General features: G+C 49.4%; 1 protein-coding gene across 2 annotated transcripts in view; it reads right to left on the bottom strand.

Moving 5' to 3' along the window:
• Window positions 1-4,533: 4,533 nt before the first annotated feature.
• LOC140410605 (uncharacterized) overlaps window positions 4,534-21,457 on the bottom strand; it is a 67,146-nt gene continuing 50,222 nt past the window's right edge. Inside the window, exons 9-11 of one of the 2 annotated variants that reach the window (XM_072498893.1) lie at window positions 13,744-13,866; window positions 6,681-6,785; window positions 4,534-5,325 (exon numbers count right to left, since the gene is read on the bottom strand). In XM_072498893.1, coding sequence (XP_072354994.1) covers window positions 5,270-5,325; window positions 6,681-6,785; window positions 13,744-13,866 — 284 coding nt within the window. In that variant the 3' untranslated portion in view covers window positions 4,534-5,269. The remainder of the gene's footprint in view (window positions 5,326-6,680; window positions 6,786-13,743; window positions 13,867-21,457) is intronic. The other variant, XM_072498894.1, reaches the window with a different exon arrangement.

The raw sequence follows: 21,457 nt of genomic DNA, 5'->3' as shown, positions 1-21,457 counted from the left end.
GGGGCATCATGATAACATTCAACAGCCTTCTTATGTTGGCCGCCAACTGCCTCCCCTTAACAAATCCTGACTGGTCCTCCCCAATCACGTCCGGGATGCAGTCCTCAATCCTTGAGGACAAGATCTTAGTCAACAGTTTGGCGACTACATTTAGTAGGGAGATCGGCCGGTAGGACCCACATAACTACGGGTCCTTATCCCGCTTCAGGATCAATGAGATAGTGGCCTGTGCCCTCGTCGGGGGAAGCCCCCCTCTCTTCCTTGCCTCATTAAATGTCCTCATCAGCAGTGACCCCAGCATCCCAGAGAACGTTTTGTAAAACTCCAAGGGGTACCCGTCCGGTCCCGGGGCTTTACCCAACTGCATGGCCTTCAGCCCATCTGCTATCTCTTCCAACCCGATCAGGGCCCCCAGCCCTTCTACCAAGTCTTCATCAACCTTCGGGAACTTCAGCCCCCCTAAGAATTGCCTCATCCCCCCCGGCCCAGCTGGGGGTTCTAACTCATACAGCCTGCTGTAGAATTCCTCAAATGCCTTATTGACCCCAGCTGAATCTCTGACCAGGTTCCCATCTCTGTCCCTTACTGTCCCAATCTCCCTGGCCGCCTCCCACTTTCTAAGCTGCTGCACAAGCATTCTATTGGCCTTTTCACAATATTCATAGATCACCCCCTCGCCACCCTCACCTTTCCTGTAGTTAACAAGTGTTGCCTTTCTTTTCCTGTGTGGCTCTGCTCTAACTACCTCAATCAGTGGGTTTGTCCTCCTTTTTTTTGGTATCTATATTATATTGCTCAGAGTCGCCAGGTATCAAATGGTACCACCACAAGGTTCAACCGGTTATCGACCAAAGAGCCAAACAGCAGTTAGTTAGTTCAAGGTCAAGGGTACTTTATTTACACACAATTAGTCATGCAACATAAAAGCTACTAGTTAACTACACCTATCGACTAAGACAACCTGTACTTAACTTCGGGCACCCTGTTTAGGTCAGAGGAACAGTGGCCGCTGTCCGATTCTGGATCTATCGAGCCTGGAGAAGTAACTGCTGCTCAGCTGGGTTCATCCGTCTGGTAGTGGGCGTTGAACTTGGACTTGCTTCTGGTGGTGCTGCGATTGGAGATGGTCAGTACCGGGGCGCCAGGTCCAAAAGAGGACGAACATATGGCGGACTCTCTTCTTATACTTGGGGGTTTTCGCGCTCTTTCGGGTGGTCCTTCAGTTTGGACCCCACTAATTGGGTGATGCCTGATCACTATGTTCGATTTCTAACCAATAAATGGGCGGGGATCTGGATGGCTGGGCGTGTCCCAAGCGGTCACTGACCCCGTTGTTTATGCTTCCCTAGAACAGGGAGTGGCGCTGAAATGTCTGGGACTGTCCCGGTCGCTCAAGTACCAGACTTTTGTCTTGGTGAAGATGGGCCATCAAATGCTAATCGGCCCATCAAAATGCTAATTGGTCAGAGTTTCGATACCGTCTGGACTCCTTGCTTGCAAATATACATTTCAGGCTCTGAGCCTGCCTGAGTCTTGGCTTGTCCATTTTACCCACTAGGCTTTGCAATTTTCTCTGTTCCTGGTTGTAAGTGGCCATCCCAGATGGTTACACAAGCCAAACTCCACCTGTAGCCTCCGTCATTCCCATAGAAGCCCTGCCTCTGGGGTCTCCGCATACCTCCTGTCGACCTGTAGTATTTACTTTATCAGTCGGTCCATCACTGCTCTGTCTGCCTTCTCCCTGAAGTCCCCCCCCCCATAACCAGCTTATGCGAATCCAGGTCCGGGATCTTCCCCAACATCCTCGTTATGAACTCCACATCATCCCAATTCGGCACATACACATTCACGAGTGCCACCGGCAGCCCCTCCAGCTTTCCACTGACCATAATGTACCGACCCCCCATGTCCGCAACTATTCTACCCGCTTCGAATGACACTCGCTTATTAATTGGGATTGCGACCCCTCAAGTCTTAGAGTCCAGCCCGAGTGGAAAACCTGCCCGACCCATCCCTTCCTTAGTCTCACCTGGTCAGTTACTCTAAGGTGCGTCTCCTTCAACATTGCCACGTCCGCCTTCAGTCCCCTCAAATGTGCGAACATGCGTGCCCTCTTAACCGGCCCATTTAGCCCTCTTACATTCCATGTGATCAGCCTGGTAGGGAGGCTTCTTTCCTCCCCCCCCCCCCCCCCCCCCCCCCCCGCTGATCATCCATCACCTTTCTTGGACCATTCTCCAGCCCGGGCCCCACACATTCGCAGGCCCGCCCACCGGCAGCCTCCGTCCCCGACCTCCGTATTGTCCCACAGCAAAAGTCCCTCCCCCGTCAGCGAACATTTCCCCCCCTCCCGCCTCTAGTAACAGCACTATGCACACCACCCTCTTCAACAAGCATAACATCTGCTCACCCCCCACTGCGTTTCCGTGAGCTAGCCCACCCAGCTAGCTTGGTGGCCCCCACCCATGGCTCCAGACATTTTCCCACCTATTGTTTCCCCCACCGCCCCGCTCGGACACACATATGCAAACGTAAACAATCCCAACCCAATTGCCCAAAAGAAACACACAAAGAAAATCAAAAAGATCAAACATCTACCATTCACACCTCCATCCCCCATCAGTGCAAATGCAAAAAAAGCAGCTCGTCCGCAGACCCCAACTCAATTCAAAAGGCATCACAAGTAACATCCAAAGACAAAAACGTTTCTTTTTTTTAAGAAATAACTGAAAAGAAGAGAAAAAAAAAACCATGAGCACTGCAGCAAAGTTCAGTCCAAACACTTCAGTCCGCTACCAGCCCTTTCCTTCTCGCCAAGTCCATCGCTTCCTCGAGCAACTCGAAGTAAAAATGTTGCTCTTCATGCGTAACCCAAAGACGGGCCGGGTACAGTAGTCCAAACTTTACCTTCTTCTTAAAAAGGGTTGATTTTATCTGGTTGAACCCTGCTCTTCTCCTGGCCACGCCCGCGCTCAGATCCTGATATATACGCAAGACGTATATCTATACCACATGGACTGCAGCGGTGCGAGAAGGCAGCTCACCACCACCTTCTCAATGGTAATTAGGGATGGGCAACCACATCCCCAAAAAATGAATTTTTATAAAACATATATGAATGTTCCATAGAAGAAAGGATTGCCGAACAGTTTAGAAGTTTATATTGTTCATATATACAAAAAAGGAGTTAGAATAAAACCTGTGAACTATAGACCAGTTCGCCCAATGTCAATAGTAGACAAGATATCATAGAACAAAGGGGCCAGAGGTAATTTGGATAGATAATTTGCTGACTAATAGGAAGCAGGGAGTAATGGTCAATGGATATTTCTCGGGCTGGGGGAAGGGCGATATTAGGACCCTTGCTTTTCCTGATATATGTTACTGATCTACATCTTGGTGTGCAAGGGACAATTTCAAAGTATGGAAATGACAAGATCAACACCATCAACACTGTTTTAGAAGAATCTTGTGAATCAAGTGAGAGGACAAAAGAAAGGACATGAGCATCCTTCAAGTATAGAAGCCATGATAATTTTACTAGTTGAGATGGACAGAACGTTATCAGAATGCCCGGTTCAAGGCTGTCCAAACAGGTTCTTTACTCAGAGCTGCACAAAGGAGAAACTCATTCACATCTCAAAGACAAGCCTCCATGACAGTCTGCTCTATTAACATCAAAACATAGGAAGCAGATGCCCAATCATGAAAAAAATAGTAATCCATCATCAAAAATAGTGTCAAGACCTTGCAATCAACAACAGCACCCACTGAGAGTGGCACTGTGACACCGTGGTTAGCACTGGTACCTCACAGTGCCAGGGACCTGGGTTCAATTCTGGCCTTGGGTGACTATCTGTGTGAAGTTTGCATGTCTTCCCTGTGTCTGCGTGTGTTTCCTCCGGCTTCTCCAGTTTCCCCCCACAGTCCAAAGATGTGCATGTGTGAATTGGCCATGCTAAAATAGGGTGGGGTTGGTGTGTCAATGGACTTGGGTAGAGTGCTATTTAGGAGGGTCGGTGCAGAATGGCATCCTTATGTACTGTAGGGATTTTAGGGGAAGCAAAGGCAGTTGGTTGAGTGAACAATGCACCGCCACAATGTTGGTCGACCACTAATGTCCTCACTATGGCCTGTATTAGAGAGTCTGTATGGCTAAGATGGGACTCGTACACCATCTGTGAACCACGGAGCCAACACTGACATCTAATCCAGCTATCTACAAGGAAGAATCATATTCGACATGAAGGATTGCAAATGATTCTGGTGGTACAATTTGGTACACTGAGATATATGTGGCAGTAAGAATCAGTTTGAGAGATTGGACATGTTTTGTTACATTTTATGATTTTCTTCTGCTAAGAAATGCCTTAAATAATTAAGACATTGATTTTGAAGCTAATCTTTGAAGGGAAATTCCAAAAATATTTGTTTTATATCACCAGGTGAATGTTAGTACCAGATCAGGTTAGATCATGAGATTGTGCAGCTCAATGTACAAAAGCAAAATGATTGAATAAAGGCAAGATATAATAAAATTAAAGACAAGTTTTAATGCATGTTTGTGGAAGTGAACAAACAGAAAACTAGCGGTTTGGTGCATTTTCATATTCTTCCTGAATCAGAAACTTCACATAATCTTGTATAAACTACATATTATTTTTGGATTGGGAACACTAACAATATAGAACGAAACACAATTCATTTAACTTCTTTACTGTCAAATATACATTTTACTGGATTTGAAAGTAGAATACATTAAAATTGAACTCAAATGTACATTATGAATATTCTTGTCAATAGCATCACTTTTTATCAGTGATAAGAAATTATGGCCAGTTAAGTCCAGAGACTGACATTGATGACAAATAAAATAGATCAATCAGGTAGTGATTTTCATACATAATATATTTAAGCATTATTTTACCCCTAATTTATTTTATCTACCAACTTACTTATTTGTGGCGTGTATACAGTAAGACAAATATTGATATGTAGCATTTATGCAATATGTCACAGTAGTAAAATCAATACTTTCAGCAGCTGAGCCAGTATGTAGTAACACCTGAATGAATGACTTCAGTTTGCTTCACATGTTAATATTCTATGCATTGTTACAGTTCTTAAAACTTATAGCTGCAACATGGAAGTAAAAGTAGCTAGTCAGATCAAGATTACAGTAAAGCTTGGACAGAACTATGCTCCATAAAATGAACAGCTGGTTGAAGAGTAATGCATACACTCTTTAAACAGAGTGCTCACAGAGTCTTCAGTATCGGCCCAGTTGATTTTCAAATGCTTGCATTTTTTTTGTTACACGATCTAGTATACATTTGTTAAGGATTACGACATTAGGTTATTCAAAATAACTTTACAATAGTTAAGAACTGTATATTACTGAACTAAATCTTTCATGATAAAAGCAAATTACTGCGGATGCTGGAATCTGAAACCAAAAAGAAAATGCTGGAAAACCTCAGCAGGTCAGGCAGCATCTGTAGGGAGAGAAAAGAGCTGACGTTTCGAGTCCAGATGACCCTTTGTCAAAGTTAATGATAGAGAAAGTGGGAAATATTTATACTGTGGAGTGGGAATGAAAGATGAGTGATAGCCACAGAAACCCAGGGAAACGGGGTGCTAATAGCCACATAAAGCAAGTGGAAAGATTGCTAATGGCAGTCCCCAGAGAGAACAAAAGGTGTGAAAGGCCAAACTGCAGAGAAACTAACATCAGAGGGTAAACTGTGACAGATGTAGATGTGGGGAGGGGAAGGGGGAAGCAAAGGGGAGAAAGGATAACAAAAGGTGGATAAGATGGGGGGGGGGGGGGGCGGGAGGGGGGCGAATATATATAAAGAAAGACAAGAGAGAAAGAAATGGTAAAAAACAGTTAAAATGAAATGGGATGAAAACAAATGGGTGGGGTAGATCTAATCATCTGAAGTTGTTGCATTCAATGTTGAGACCGGAAAGCTGTAACGTCCCTAACTGGATGATGAGATGTTGTTCCTCCAGTTTGCGTTGAGCTTCACTGGAACATTGTAGCAGGCCAAGGGCAGACATGTGGGCATGGGAGCAAGGTCTTGTGTTAAAATGGCAAGCAACGGGAAGGTCAGGGTCCTAAATGCGCACAGAACGAAGATGATCAGCAAAGCGATCACCCAGTCTGCATTTGGTCTCTCCAATATAGAGGAGACCACCTTTCATGAAAATGAAAGATAAATCTTTCATGATCGATACATAAAAAAGACATGTACTTAATTAACTTTTTTTTCTTTCAATTTATTCTCCTTTTTATTCTCTTTCTGATCCTTTCCTATTGGCATGACAGTGAGACAGTAAGTGTGTACTACCTGTATCTATCTGTATCATCCATAGAATCATTGTTGAATTTGCCCACTGCCACATAATAATAAACTCTTTCATTGAGGTCAGCCAAATATCGCCCACCCAAGAGTTCTGCTGCATCTAACAGGTTGCTCAAAAAGGTGGTGTTTATGCAGTACTGCATAACTAGGAAAAAAACATTCTTCAGTCAGCTTATTATATTCTATCATTTCTTCAGCAACTGGATTTTAGCTTCTGATCGACTTGCAGATCAAAGAAAACATCAAAAGCCATTAGGCAATCCACAACAAATAATCTGAATGGAGATAACAGATTAAGTACTAAAAGGATATTTTTGCTAGATAGTGCTTGAAAATTAGATTGGACATCCCTTTGGAAATCAAGAAGAGCTTCACACTTGCATGGATCTTGAATAGTGATTTTTCTCTGAGCCTCTTCTGTAAAGTAAAATTCTATTCAGTGATTATAGACATGATTCCGATACAGTCTTATTTGCTCATAATTGAACACTTTTGTAAAATATGGTAGTAAATCAATCAATATTTTTTTAAATAAAGATTTACCACCGTCTGTATGGCCAGGGACGGGTTGTCTGCTACCCAAACCCCGCAGCGGTGTCTAGGTTATTTTCTGTTTCACCGCTTTGGGGCACTCCCCAAACGGTGGTTCATTGTCAGCGTTCCGAGCCATTGCCCGAGCAAGTCACTCTTCCTTACGATCCGGATTCAGCACCACCGGCTATTTGCCTTCCCCTCCCTCGGGATAATTCCCATTCACAGTACGATAGGCTGCGACGGTGGAGGGCGTACATACATAGCCACTTCACTCCCAATAGGGATTCCCGGTCGTACGAGAATTGCTTCAGCAGTGAAGGATATGGCTGTTTGCTGGTAGAGGTGGACACAAATATAACATGTCTGTTTCCCACCTGTACGGACAGGAGGTGCCATATCACCCAGGCGTCTGGCCAATGCGTTTGTTATAGCACCACTTGCGTTCCATTGAACGCTGGCCTCCAGCTCCTCTGTGGCTGGGCGAATGTCTCTCATATCACTGTTGGGAATAGGGCTTTCTGCATTGCTGGGCGGCCCGAATGGGCATTTCAAAATTGGATAAACTGGGCTACTGGGAGGTCCTTACGCAACCGGTATGCTCTTGACTATCTTCTGGCCCGTGAGGGTGGGGTATGCGCCATAGTACAGGGCAAGTGTATTATGGGGATTCAGGACTTGACTGCTAACATTACTAAATTTATGGATCGCATACGGGATCACTTGGACGGGATGCAGGATCCTGACTCTTGGGGTAACTGGGGATTTGGAGGATGGAAGGACTGGTTGATAAATATGGCCATGTATCTAGTGGTAGCTATCGGCTGCATCTTTGTGGGCCTGGCCATCCTTAAATGTGTGATGGGTAGAATGCTGGGTGCACTGGATCAGATCACCGCCCCAATCACCGAGAAAAAAATTTAACTGTTAAAATCCATGAGGGTGAAGCAGATGAAGGGGGGCTAAGACAGGAATTGGAAATGCAGCGACGAATCTTTTTAGATGAGGAACCGTAGCTATAGATTGGATAGTTCGGTTATCATGGAATGATAAAAGGAGGGAATGACGAATGTGATATAAAATAGTTACTTTAGAGTTACTAGTTAATGTAATGTAGAAATAAGCCACTTTGATTTTTGCAGTTAGGGACAAAGGAATTTGAGACCGCATGGAAAAAGCAGGAAGAGGTGTGTCTATGAGGGTGATGCTTCAGTGATAGGGGCCAGAGAAAGGGATTGGAAGTGAGCCAATCAGAATAGATCGAACAGGTCAGGAGGGACATAGGCTGACCTATGTCCGTCGAGTATGTGAAACTTGATACCATTTGAACTGATTTTGCAGAGATCCCTTTGTCTGTTAGTTCAGTCGTTTTCTGGGATGTAAGAAGCTGGATGTCTCTTACATTTCTGTAAGATGATTAAGCTTGCAAGCTAAATAAATAACTTCTGTTTACGTGCGAATCCGTCTCAACTTTTATTGAGGCCAGACTGACAGAGAAAGAAATTTGGAGATCAACAAGGGAGACCGTGTCCTGTCGGCCGTCGGGGTACTCCACGTAAGCGTACTGCGGGTTCGCGTGGAGGAGGTGAACCCTTTCGACCAACGGGTCCGCCTTGTGTGCCCGCACATGCTTTCGGAGCAAGATGGGTCCTGGGGCCGCCAGCCAGGTCGGCAGCGACGTTCCACAGGAGGACATCCTAGGGAAGACAAGGAGACGCTCATGAGGCGTTTGATTAGTGCTCGTACACAATAGCGACCGGATGGAGTGGAGAGCGTCCGGGAGGACCTCCTGCCACCGTGAAACTGGGAGGTCCCTGGACCGTAGGGCCAGTAGGACGGTCTTCCAGACCGTGCCGTTCTCCCTCTCTACTTGCCCGTTCCCCCGGGGGTTGTAGCTGGTCGTCCTGCTTGAGGCTATGCCCTTGCTGAGCAGGAACTGGCGCAGCTCGTCACTCATGAAAGAGGACCCCCTGTCGCTGTGGACGTATGCGGGGCAACCGAACAGTGTGAAGATGGTGTTCAGGGCTTTAATGACCGTGGCCGCGGTCATGTCAGAGCAGGGGATGGCGAATGGGAAGCGAGAGTACTCGTCCACCACATTAAGGAAGTATGTGTTGTGGTCAGTGGAGGGGAGGGGCCCTTTGAAATCCAGACTAAGGCGTTCAAAGGGGCGGGAAGCCTTAATCAGGTGCGCACCATCCGGCCTGAAAAAATGCGGTTTGCATTCTGCGCAGATGTGGCAGTTCCTTGTGACTGTACGGACCTCCTCTAAAGAGTATGGGAGGTTGCGGGACTTGATAAAGTGGAAAAACCGAGTGACCCCCGGGTGGCAGAGGTCCTCGTGGAGGGTTTGGAGGCGGTTAATTTGTGCGTTGGCACATGTGCCACGGGATAGGGCATCGGACGGCTCGTTCAGCTTTCCGGGACGATACAAGATCTTGTAGTTGAAGGTGGAGAGCTCGATCCTCTACCTTAAGATCTTGTCGTTTTTGATTTTGCCCCGCAGTGCATTATCGAACATGAAGGCTACCGACCGTTGGTCGGTGAGAAGAGTGAATCTCCTGCCGGCCAGGTAATGCCTCCAATGTCGCACAGCTTCCACTATGGCTTGGGTTTCCTTTTCCACTGAGGAGTGGCGGATTTCTGAAGCGTGGAGGGTTCGGGAGAAAAAGGCCACGGGTCTGCCCGCTTGGTTAAGGGTGGCCGCTAGAGCTACGTCGGAGGCGTCGCTCTCGACCTGGAAGGGGAGGGACTCGTCGATGGCGCGCATCGTGGCCTTTGCGATATCCGCTTTGATGCGGCTGAAGGCCTGGCAAGCCTCTGTCGACAGAGGGAAGGTCGTGGTCTGTATTAGGGGGCGGGCCTTGTCTGCGTACTGGGGGACCCACTGGGCGTAGTATGAAAAAAACCCCAGGGAGCGTTTCAGGGCTTTTGAGCAGTGCGGGAGGGGAAATTCCATGAGGGCGCGCATACGTTCGGGGTCGGGGCCTATTAACCCATTGCGCACTACGTAGCCCAGGATGGCTAGCCGGTTGGTGCTAAAAACGCACTTGTCCTCGTTGTACGTGTGGTTCAAGGCTTTGGCAGTCTGGAGGAATTTTTGGAGGTTGGCGTCGTGGTCCTGCTGGTCGTGGCCGCAGATGGTTACATTGTCGAGATACGGGAACGTGGCCCGCAACCCATGTTGATCAACCATTCGGTCCATCTCCCGTTGGAAGACTGAGACCCCGTTTGTGACGCCAAATGGGACCCTTAGGAAATGGTATAATCGCCCGTCTGCCTCGAAGGCTGTGTACTTGCGGTCACTTGGGCGGATGGGGAGCTGATGGTAGGCGGACTTAAGGTCCACGGTGGAGAAGACTTTATATTGGGCAATCCGATTGACCATGTCGGATATGCGGGGGAGAGGGTACGCGTCTAGTTGTGTACCTGTTGATGGTCTGGCTATAGTCTATGACCATCCTTTGTTTCTCCCCTGTCTTCACTACTACCACCTGTGCTCTCCAGGGACTATTGCTGGCCTGGATTATGCCCTCCTTTAGTAGCCGCTGGACTTCGGACCGAATGAAGGTCCGGTCCTGGGCGCTGTACCGTCTGCTCCTAGTGGCGACGGGTTTGCAATCCGGGGTGAGGTTCGCAAACAAGGACGGGGGTTGCACCTTGAGGGTTGCGAGGCCGCAGATAGTGAGTGGGGGTATTGGGCCGCCGAATTTGAACGTAAGGCTCTGTAGATTGCACTGGAAATCTAATCCCAGTGATGTGGGGGCGCAGAGTTGGGGAAGGACGTGTAGTTTGTAGTTTTTGAACTCCCTCCCCTGCACCGTTAGGGTAACTATGCAGAATCCCTGGATCTGTACGGAGTGGGATCCTGCAGCTAGGGAAATCTTTTGTGCGGTGGGATAGGTGGTCAAGGAACAGCGTCTTACCGTGTCGGGGTGGATAAAGCTCTCCGTGCTCCCGGAGTCGACTCGGCATGGTGTCTCGTGCCCGTTTATTAGCACCGTTGTCGTCGTCGTCTGGAGTGTCCGGGGCCGAGCTTGGTCGAGCGTTATTGAAGCGAGACGTGGTTGTAGTAGTGGAGCGTCTTCCTCAAACCCCGTGGAGCCGTCGACAATGGGGTCCGTTGTTGCCGTCCAAGATGGTGTCGGGGATGCACAAAATGGCTGCCCCCATACATCGCACATGGCTGGGGGGTCACAAGATGGCGGCGGGGGGGGACAAAATGGCCACCCCCATGCGTCGTACAGGTCTGGGGTGGTCCAAGATGGCGGCGCCCTTCCTCCCCTCGTGGTGGCCGGGACCCAAATTGGTAGCGCCGGCGGGTCATACGTGGGGCGCGGGGGGGGGGGGGGGGGTTTGGGGGGCGTTAGAGCCGCACAGAACTCCCTCTTCTCCGGGGAGAGCGGTGGTCGGGACCCAAAGTGGTAGCGCCGGCGGGTCGTACATGGGGCGCGGAGGGGGGGGGGGGTTGGGGAGCATAAGCGGCGTGCAGGGCTCCCTGTTCTCCCGGGACCGCGGTGGTCGGGACCCAGAGTGGCTGCGCCTGCGGGTCGTACATGGGGCGCTGGGGGGGTTGGGGAGTGTAAGCGGCGTGCAGGGCTCCCTGTTCTCCTGGGACAGCGGCGACCTCGCGGGACCGGCACACAACCGCGAAATGGCCCTTTTTCCCGCAGCTCTTGCAGATTGCCGGGCAGCGCTGCCGGGGGTGTTTCGCCTGGCCGCAGAAATAGCAGCGGGCGCCCCCGGTGCGACTTGGAGTTTGGACCGCGCAAGCCTGTGGGGTGTCCGGGTGGGGGGTGGGTTTGTCGCGACGGGTACGTACGGAGCCCAATGGGCTGCCGCGCGGTCGGGGCCGTAGGCGCGGGTATTACGCGCGGCCACGTCTAGGGAGGCTGCTAGGGCCCGTGCCTCTGAGAGTCCTAGCGACTCTTTTTCTAGAAGTCTTTGGCGGATTTGGGAGGAGTTCATACCTGCCACAAAAGCATCGCGCATTAACATGTCCGTGTGTTCATTTGCGTTCACCGAAGGGCAGCTGCAGGCTCGTCCCAAAATCAGCAGCGCGGCATCGAATTCGTCAATCGATTCTCCGGGACTTTGCCGTCTCGTCGCGAGCTGGTGGTGAGCGTAGATTTGGTTAACTGGGCGGACATAGAGACTTTTCAGTGCTGCGAACGCCGTCTGGAAATCCTCCGCGTCTTCGATGAGGGAGAAAATCTCCGTGCTTAACCTCGAGTGCAGGACCTGTAGTTTTTGGTCTTCTGTGACCCGGCCGGTGGCCGTTCTGAGGTAGGCCTCGAAACAAGTCTGCCAGTGCTTGAAGGCTGCTGCCGCATTCACTGCGTGGGGGCTGATCCTCAGGCATTCCGGGATGATCCTGAGCTCCATAGTCCTTTTTAGGCACGCTTAATAAATTGTAGCGCACAAAGACTCAGAGAGACGAATAGAGTGAAGTCGATGAGGCTTTATTAAGCGTGTCTGTTCCCCCGCAGCTCGATAGTAGACTGGCCTGCGGGGGAGGACTCCGGCTTCTTATACTCTGCCTTCAGGGCGGAGCTAGAGGTCAACGGCCAACCAGGACCCGGGATCTGTCAGCCAATGACATTAGGGCTTCCAGTCCCACATGACCCCTAATACATACTACCACACAAGCTTCCTGGGGTAGGTGATCTCCCCACATCAAAAATAATCCACCTCTGTCTTGGGCAGATGACCAATTCTTTACCTGGTTCTCTAACCTCGGTCCAGTCGAAAGGACTGGTTCTCTGCTGTGCCAGTTGATCTTGCCATGCACCCTATGGCCATACCTCCCTCAACTGACTCACTTTCCCTTCTGGCATGCTTTGGAGCTCAGATGCACATTTTTAGGTGCGCTCTGTTGCCTGAGCTATCCCGATCGCTTTGTCTAACGTAATTTTAGTTTCAGTCAGGAGTTCTGGATGCTGATGTTGTTAATTCCGCACACTAAATGGTCGAGTAGCATTTTGCTGAGCTCTGCACCGAATCCACAATGCTCAGCCATTTGGTGGAGTCTGATTACGAAGGTGGAGATGAACTCTTCTGTGTCTCAAACAGCAGAGTTGAATTTGTACCACTGGAGGATGATCAAGGACCTGGGATTAAAATGTTCCTTGACCAATGTGACTAACTGGTCGAAGGTTTTTGAATCGGGAGCTTCCAGGGACGTAAGATTTCTGATCAGCTTGTAGGTTTGAGGCCACAAACCATCATCAGTATCACCTTCTGCTTGTCCTCCCCGTTTACCTCCTTTTCTGTGAAGAAATAGCAGAGCTGTTCGATCTACTGGCTCCGGTCTTCGGCTTTCACTCACTTTTTGGGTGCTACCGTCAATGGTTCCAGATTCTCGTCTGTCTTTGGAGGTTTCTTCCTTTCCCCCTTGAAACCTGAACTGTTGAAGACTAACGATCCGACTGTTTACCTCGTCACCCGTGTGGTGGCTTGAGACAATACACTGGAGACTTCAGTAACAACAAAGGGGGTTTAACAGTTGCCAAAGGCAACTGTATACAGGCACAGAGCAATGATGGGTAGGTCTTGACTCTCCAGCTTCAGGGTCCATAATGCCCAGGCCCTGCTGCCAGCGCTGCACGCTTTCTCTCTATTGGTTGGGGTTTGCACACACCCACCGATTGGTTCCAAGCTGATCACGTGGACCGTAAAGCCCGCCCCTAAAAAGGGCCACGCTACTACAGCTGCCAGCAATAACCCCAATAGAATGAGGAACAAGGATAGAAGAAGTGCCCAATATCTTGTAAAATATTGGGGAGTTTGATATTGTGCAAAAGTGTTCTGAAGGGGTCAAATCCTGACCGAGTAAGTGGCTTACTTGCACAAGTTTTCTGGTCCTTCTTCAATGTAAAACCTGTACGGCACTTGCAGTAATAGCCTGTTGCTGTGCTCACGCATATCTGCTCACAGTCATGGTTCCCAATGGCGCATATATCCTCACCTGGAATATTTTATTAAAATTAATGCATCTTGTCCATAAAAATTGGTAAAGAATACCAGCTTAAAGTCAGTACTACAATATGTCAAAATGTTCCATGTAAAACATTTTATTAAATTATTTTGCGTGTGGATAATGTAAGATGTCATGAATATTGGGCCTTAAAGATTAATTGTACAACTATGAGACACATCAGAGAACATTAAGAATCAACCATGGTGTTTGACTAAGTAAAATGAAGCTCTCTACCCTTCTCATATCCTTTAATACACTTATTACAACATTCCATTTTATTAAACTGTTGGTCACCAGTTCTAATATCTCCTAATTTGCTCAATGACAAATTGTATTTGTAACACTTCTGTGAATTGCCTTGTGGTATATTACAATGGTTAAGATGTTGTTGTTGAATATGAGTAAGATGCTGTGTTGTGTTCTGCTTTTCCACCAAATAATCAGAGGAGTCTCAGGCACAGAACAATTGTTTATTTGCCAAACGCATTGGGAGAGCACAACTCCTGAGAAAGGCCCTGGAGCTGACTCTCCTCCCCAACATGAACTCAAGTAACATTTGTACAGTGCAGGTTATGTGAGCATGATATTGTTTACATTTGAGCTTATCAGAATGTCCAATTCACCTAGCAAACATATCTTTCGGGACTTGTGGGAGGAAACCAGAGCACCCGGAGGAAACCACACAGACACGGAGAATGTGCATCTGTTTTAAACTTTACATTGAACAAGTTACGTATGTGAACCCAGGCAGAGTGAATGTTATATACATTCTAAAGATTCCTTCCCAACATCCCTATTTGGTGCCAGACTCAATAGATGTGTCTGGTCCTTAGGTCAAGTTGGGAAACCATGGGTGAAATTCTCCGGAAACGGCGCGATATCCGCCGACTGCCGCCCAAAACGGCGCAAATCAGTCGGGCGTCGCACCGCCCCAAAGGTGCGGAATGCTCCGCATCTTTGGGGGGCCGAGCCCCAACCTTAAGGGGCTAGGCCCGCGCCGGACGAATTTCCGCCCCGCCAGCTGGCGGAAAAGGCCTTTGGTGCCCCGCCAGCTGGCGCGGAAATGACATCTCCGGGCGGCGCATGCGCGGGAGCAGCAGCGGCAGCTGACGGCATTCCCGCGCATGCGCAGTGGAGGGAGTCTCTTCCGCCTCCGCCATGGTGGAGACCGTGGCGAAGGCGGAAGGGAAAGAGTGCCCCCACGGCACAGGCCCGCCCATGGATTGGTGGGCCCCGATCGTGGGCCAGGCCACCGTGGGGGCACCCCCCGTGGCCAGATCGCCCCGCGCCCCCCCCCCCAGGACCCCGGAGCCCGCCCGCGCTGCCTTGTCCCGCCGGTAAGGTAGGTGGTTTAATCTACGCCGGCGGGACAGGCATTTTAGCGGCGGGACTTCGGCCCATCCGGGCCGGAGAATCGCGGGGGGGGGGGCCCGCCAACTGGCGCGGCGCGATTCCCGCCCCCGCCGGGTATCCGGTGGTGGAGAATTCGGCAATCGGCGGGGGCGGGATTCACGCCAGCCCCCAGCGATTCTCCGACCCGGTGGGGGGGTCGGAGAATCTCGCCCCTGATTTCTATCTTAAGCTTAGGGATGAGTCTGTCACATGAGCAGGCAGACAGGAATGGGGATGGACTGACACCAGAGCAGATAAGACAAAAGGCTTGCCTCAGTAGCCATTTTTGTGGTTGCTGCTTAGAACTCTCTTTGAAATGCTGGCAAGTGTTTGGAAGGTAATTTAAAAGATTGTTCTGCTGCGTCTCCTGCTGCAGTTTGTTTGAGACAGATACTGGAAGATCTTCTCTCTTGAGGGGTCAACAATTCAAAGAAAAAGCCTTTGCAACATGAAATGCATAATTATATTACATTTGTGCAACACAATGTAAAACAATAGTAAACGTGTGTGAACAAAATGGTGGCTCCTCACCAGTGAAGTGACTGTGAAGACTCGAGGCAGTAGTTCAAATCTCCAAGAGGGCAAGGTTGCACAATCCTGAGGAATAGTTGTCATTCCTTAACAAAGTGCAGACTTGGAGCATTCACGACCTTATGCTAAGACCCTCAGAACTCAAATTTGGATTAATTTCTGCAGGATTAGATGATGTCACAATCATGCTTCCTGCAAAGACTTTGATCTGAGGCCCCACGCCCAGACACCTCTATGTTCAGTCAGACCACCTCATGCAGCAGCATTCCCGCCCTATCCTCTCCCATGTCCTCCTCCTCTTCTTCCTCTGAGAAGCTCAGACCTCCACTGTGTTTGCATCCACTACGATCACTCCTTTTTGAATGGCCATATTGTGAAGGACAAACAGAGCACAACCATTTCTGAGCCCCTTGCAGGTGTGTATTGCTGGGCACCCCTTGAGCAATCTAGATAGCATAAGCGCATATTTCACAGTCATATAGTTATCTTTCATAGCCATATAGACTGCTCTCATTGTAATGCCTAAGTGCCTATGTTCCTTGCACACACAGAGGAGTGAGAAACTTCAAAGGCTAGCCTTACTCCCCTAAAATTCATCCACCGACTTGGAAGGGTGTGATGGACCACCTGCTGAAAGTTTAACTGGTGGAGAATGAAAGCATCATGGCAACTACCAGGAAAGCATGCATACACAGGAAGGAAGACCATTGTGGGCCTCAGACCAGCTGCACATTCAAGGAGTGGCCTTCCTGTTAATTAACGTTTCTGTTTTTTCGTGGTGGGGAAGGCTTTGGTGGCTGGGGTTAAGGGGTCGGAATACTCGGCAATTGCAGTGTCAGATCATGCGCCGCATTGGGTGGATATGGTGCTGGAAAATGGGGTAGCGCAGAGGCCGGGGTGGAAATTAGATGTAGGACTTTTGGGGGACCAAGTAGTCTATGACAAAATTGAAAAGGTAATTAAGGAATATGTAGGTTTCAACTGTATGGGTGAGGTGTCGAAGGCGGTCGTCTGGGAGGCTCTAAAGGCGGTGGTGAGGGGGGAGGTGATTTCGCTTAAGGCCAGGGTGGACAAAGAGGAGAGGTTGGAGTGGCAGAGGGCAACAGATGAGATGTTGGAGGTAGATAGGAGTTATGCAGAGGATGGGGACCAAGCAAAGCTGGAAAAGAGGAAGGAACTACAGGCGAGCTTTGACCGACTATCTACCAGGAATGCGGTGCGCCAACTGAGACGAGCAAGGGGTGCAGCTAACGAACATGGAGATAAGGTGGGGAGTATGTTAGCAGGTCAGCTTCGGAGGGAAGCAGCGGCAAGGGAAATTGTGCAGGTGAGGGACAGGGCAGGGAAGTTTGTGGTGGCTCCGGATCGGATTAACAAGGTTTTTGAGGAATTTTATGAGAGGTTGTACAGGTCAGAGCCACCAGGTTAAGACCGTGAGATGCAGGAATTTCTAGATGGGTTGGAGTACCCGAGGTTAGGGGAGGGGGACAGGGCTACATTAGAAGGGTCGATAGTGGAGCAGGAGATAAAGGATGCGATTGGGATGATGCAGTCGGGGAAGGTGGCAGGGCCGGATGGGTTTCCAGTGGAATATTATCAAAAATTCAAGGATAAGCTGGCACCCCTGATGGTGGGGATGTTTGAGGAGGCGAAAGGGAAGGGGGTGTGGCCACAAACTTTGGGGCAGGCATCGATTTCCCTGTTGCTAAAAAAAGATAAGGATCTGACTGAGTGTGGGTCGTATAGGCCCATATCACTTCTGAATGTGGACGCAAAAGTATTGGCGAAGGTACTGGCGGGTAGGCTGGAGGAGTGCCTCCCGAAGGTGATAGGGGAGGATCAGACGGGGTTCGTGAGAGGGAGGCAGCTCTTTTCAAACATCAGAACGGTATTGAACGTCGTTATGGCACCGGCAGAGGGGAAGGAAACAGAGGTGGTTGTGGCATTGGACGCTGAGAAGGCGTTTGACCGGGTAGAATGGGGGTACTTGATGGCAGTTCTGGAGCGGTTTGGGATTGGACCAAGATTTGTGAAGCTATTATATAAGGAGCCGAGGGCGAGTGTCCGCACAAACAACATCAGCTCGAGATACTTTTCTCTCCACCATGGAACGAGGCAGGGTGTCCTATGTCCCCCCTGCTGTTTGCACTCGCGATTGAGCTGTTGGCCATCACATTAAGAAGTTCGGGGGTATGGAAAGGAATAGGGCAGGGGGGGATAGAGCATAGGGTGTCCTTGTATGCCGATGACTTGCTGTTATACGTGTCGGAACCGAGTGTGTCAATAGGGGGAATATTGGAGCTGCTTCGAGTGTTTGGGTCTTTCACAGGATACAAACTAAATCTCGACAAGAGTGAGTATTTTGCGGTATCTCGGCCAGGGATGGGGGCAGAGGTGGGGGGGGCTGCCATTCCATAGGGCAGGGACTCATTTTAGGTACCTGGGGGTGCAGGTTGCCCGTGAGTGGCGGGGGGGGGGCGGGGGCGGGGGGGGGCTCCGCAGGTACATCATTTCTAGTTTGGTGGGGAGAGTGAAAGCTGAAATGGGAGGAGAAGGGGATTAAGACACTGAAAGATTTGTTTCTTAGGGGTCGGTTTGCAGGATTGAAGGAGCTGGACGTGAAGTATGGGCTGGAGCAGGGGGAAATGTTCAGATACATGCAGTTTCGAGATTTTGCCAGAAAGGAGATACAGAACTTCCCAGAGGAGCCGGCCTCCACATTGCTGGAGGAGGTGCTGAGGACAGGGGGACTGGAGAAGGGGGTAGTGTCAGGGGTTTACGGAGCTATTTTGAAGAGGAGAAGGCACCGCTGGAAGGGATCAAGGCAAAGTGGGAGGAAGAGTTGGGAGAAGACATGGAGGAGGGGTTCTGGTGTGAGGTGCTCCGGAGAGTGAATGCCTCCACCTCGTGTGCGAGGTTGGGGCTGATACAGCTGAAGGTGGTGTACAGAGCACACCTCACGAGGGCAAGGATGAGCCGATTCTTTAAAGGAGTAGAAGATGTATGTGAATGTTGCGGGGGACCCCCACTAATCACGTTCATATGTTTTGGCCCTGTCCAAAGCTAGAGGATTACTGGAAGGAGGTTTTTAGGGTAATTTCTAAAGATGTGCACGTGAAACTGGACCCGGGCCCCCGGGTGGCCATATTCGGGGTGTCGGACCAGCCAGGGTTGGAAACGGGTGCGGAGGCAGATGTTATAGCCTTCGCCTCATTGATTGCCCAAAGGCGGATCCTGATGGGAGAGAGGTCAGCCTCTCCACCCTGTGCCCTGGCATGGCGGGGGAACTTGTTGGAATTCTTGACTCTTGAGAAGGTTAAGTTTGAACTGAGGGGAAGGATGGAGGGGTTCTACAATTCATGGGCATTATTCATCATGCACTTTCAAGAACTGGATAACATCGAACATTAGTTGGGTGTGGGGTGGGTGGGAGGGTTGGGGGGAGGGGGGCTGTGTGTGTTAATGGCGACGATGGGTGATTCCTGATTCCTTTTTGTTATTTGTTTATGTGAACATGCGGGCGAATGTTTGGGGTTTGGTGGGAGGATGGGATTGTTGTTATTGATATGGGGATTGACATATTTGTTACTGATTATTGTTTATTGTTGGTGGGTGTAAATTTGGGAGAAAATGTGAAAAAGGAGAATAAAGAAAATTTTTATTTAAATTTAAATTAACGTTTTTGTTTTATCAATGGGTACCTTGATGGCAACATTGATGCAGTCAATTTTGTTTTAAGGGATTTCTATTTGTATTGGTAAACATGCACGGTAGCACAGTGGTTCGCACTGTTGCTTCACAGAACCAGGGACCCAGGTTCGATTCTCGGCTTGGGTCACTGTCTGTACGGAGTCTGCATGTTCTCCCCGTGCCTGCGTGGGTTTCCTCCGGGTGTTCCGGTTTCCTCCCACAAAAGTCCCCGACAGATGTGCTTGTTAGGTGAATTGGACATTCTGAATTCTCCCTCTGTAATAATAATAATAATCACTTATTGTCACAAGTAGCCTTCAATGAAGTTACTGTGAGAAGCCCCTAGTCACCACATTCTGGCACCTGTCCGGGGAGGCCGGTACGGGAATTGAACCCGCGCTGCTGCCTTGTTCTGCATTGCAAGTGAGCTTTTAGCCCAGTGTGCTAAACCAGCCTCTGTGTACCCGAACAGGTGCCGGAGTGTGGCAACTAGGGGATTTTCAGTAACTTCATTGCAGTGTTAATGTAAGCTTAGGTGTGACACTAATAAAGATTATCATTATTATTAAATAAGATATCATTTTAAGTGAGTTTAATTTAATGTTTCTGTGTCTGGAAGGGTAAAACCTAGTTAGATTCATGCTGGACAAAGATGGTTGTATGTGTGGGGGTTAAGTTCCAGCTGTGTTTCTATTGTGCTTTGCGGAGCAATGCCAATGTGTGGAAGCCGGAGTTCAGTGAGACAAGGTGGCTCATGGTATAAGAAGCACCTGGGTGATTTTGAGGCAAAATCCACAACTGCAAAACAGAACACCCGGAGGCTTTGTTCATCGTGACCGGGGCCTTCAACAAGGCCAACCTCAAGAGTGTACTGCCAACATTCCACCAGCACATTTCCTGTACCACCAGGGGCGACAACACTCTTGACCACTGCTACACATTGGGAAATCAGACCATAAGGTGGTGCTCCTTCTCCCGGCATACAAGCAGAAACTCAAGCGGGAGAATCCAGCTAAGAAGGTCGTGCAGTGCTGGTCCGAGGAAACAGAAGAGCTCTTACGTGACTGCTTGGAGACAGTGGACTGGTCCATATTTAAAAACTCAGCTACCAACTTAAATGAGTACGCCACCACCGTCACAGACTTCATCAGCAAATGTGTGGACGACTGCGTGCCAAAGAAAGCAGTACGTACATTCCCCAACCGAGATTGACTCCCTACTGAAATACAGATCTGATGCTTTCAAGTCAGGCGACCTTGACCTATGCAAGAAATCCAGGTACACCCTCTGCAAAGCCATCCAAGATGGCAAGAGAAAATATCAGACCAAGCTAGAGTCACAGACTAGCGTTACAGACTCTCGGCAGTTGTGGCAAGGCCTAAACAACATAACGGGCTACAAAACGAAGCCGAGCAGTATCTCCAGCAGCAGCGCACCCCTCCCCGATGAACTCAATGCATTCTATGCTCGCTTCGAGCAGGAAACCAACAATCTGTTGTCAAATGCCCCAGCAGCCCATAACACACCCATACCCACCACCACAGCTTCCGAAGTCAGATCGGCTTTCCTGAAAGTGAACCCTCGGAAGGCGACGGGTCCAGACGGGATCCCATGTCGTGCACTAGGAGCCTGCGCGGACCAGCTGGCCGATGTGTTCATGGACATCTTTAACCTGTCCCTACTCCGCTCTGAGGTTCCCACTTGCTTCAAGAAGACCACCATCATACCTGTGCCAAAGAAGAACCAGGCAACGTGCCTCAATGACTACCGTCCGGTGGCCCTAACTTCAGTCGTAATGAAGTGCTTCGAGAGGTTGGTCATGAAGTGCATCACCTCCATATTCCCACAATGCCTTGATCCACTGCAATTCGCATATTGCCTCAACCGGTCCACAGCAGACGCCATCTCCCTGGCCCTATACTCATACCTAGAGCATCTCGACAACAAGGACTCCGACATCAGTCTC

This window comes from Scyliorhinus torazame, chromosome 4, assembly GCF_047496885.1.
Source record: "Scyliorhinus torazame isolate Kashiwa2021f chromosome 4, sScyTor2.1, whole genome shotgun sequence".
NCBI classification, from domain to species: Eukaryota; Metazoa; Chordata; class Chondrichthyes; order Carcharhiniformes; family Scyliorhinidae; genus Scyliorhinus; species Scyliorhinus torazame.
The sequence above is the reverse complement of the archived record's forward strand: the minus strand, read 5'-3'. Positions and strand labels throughout refer to the sequence as shown.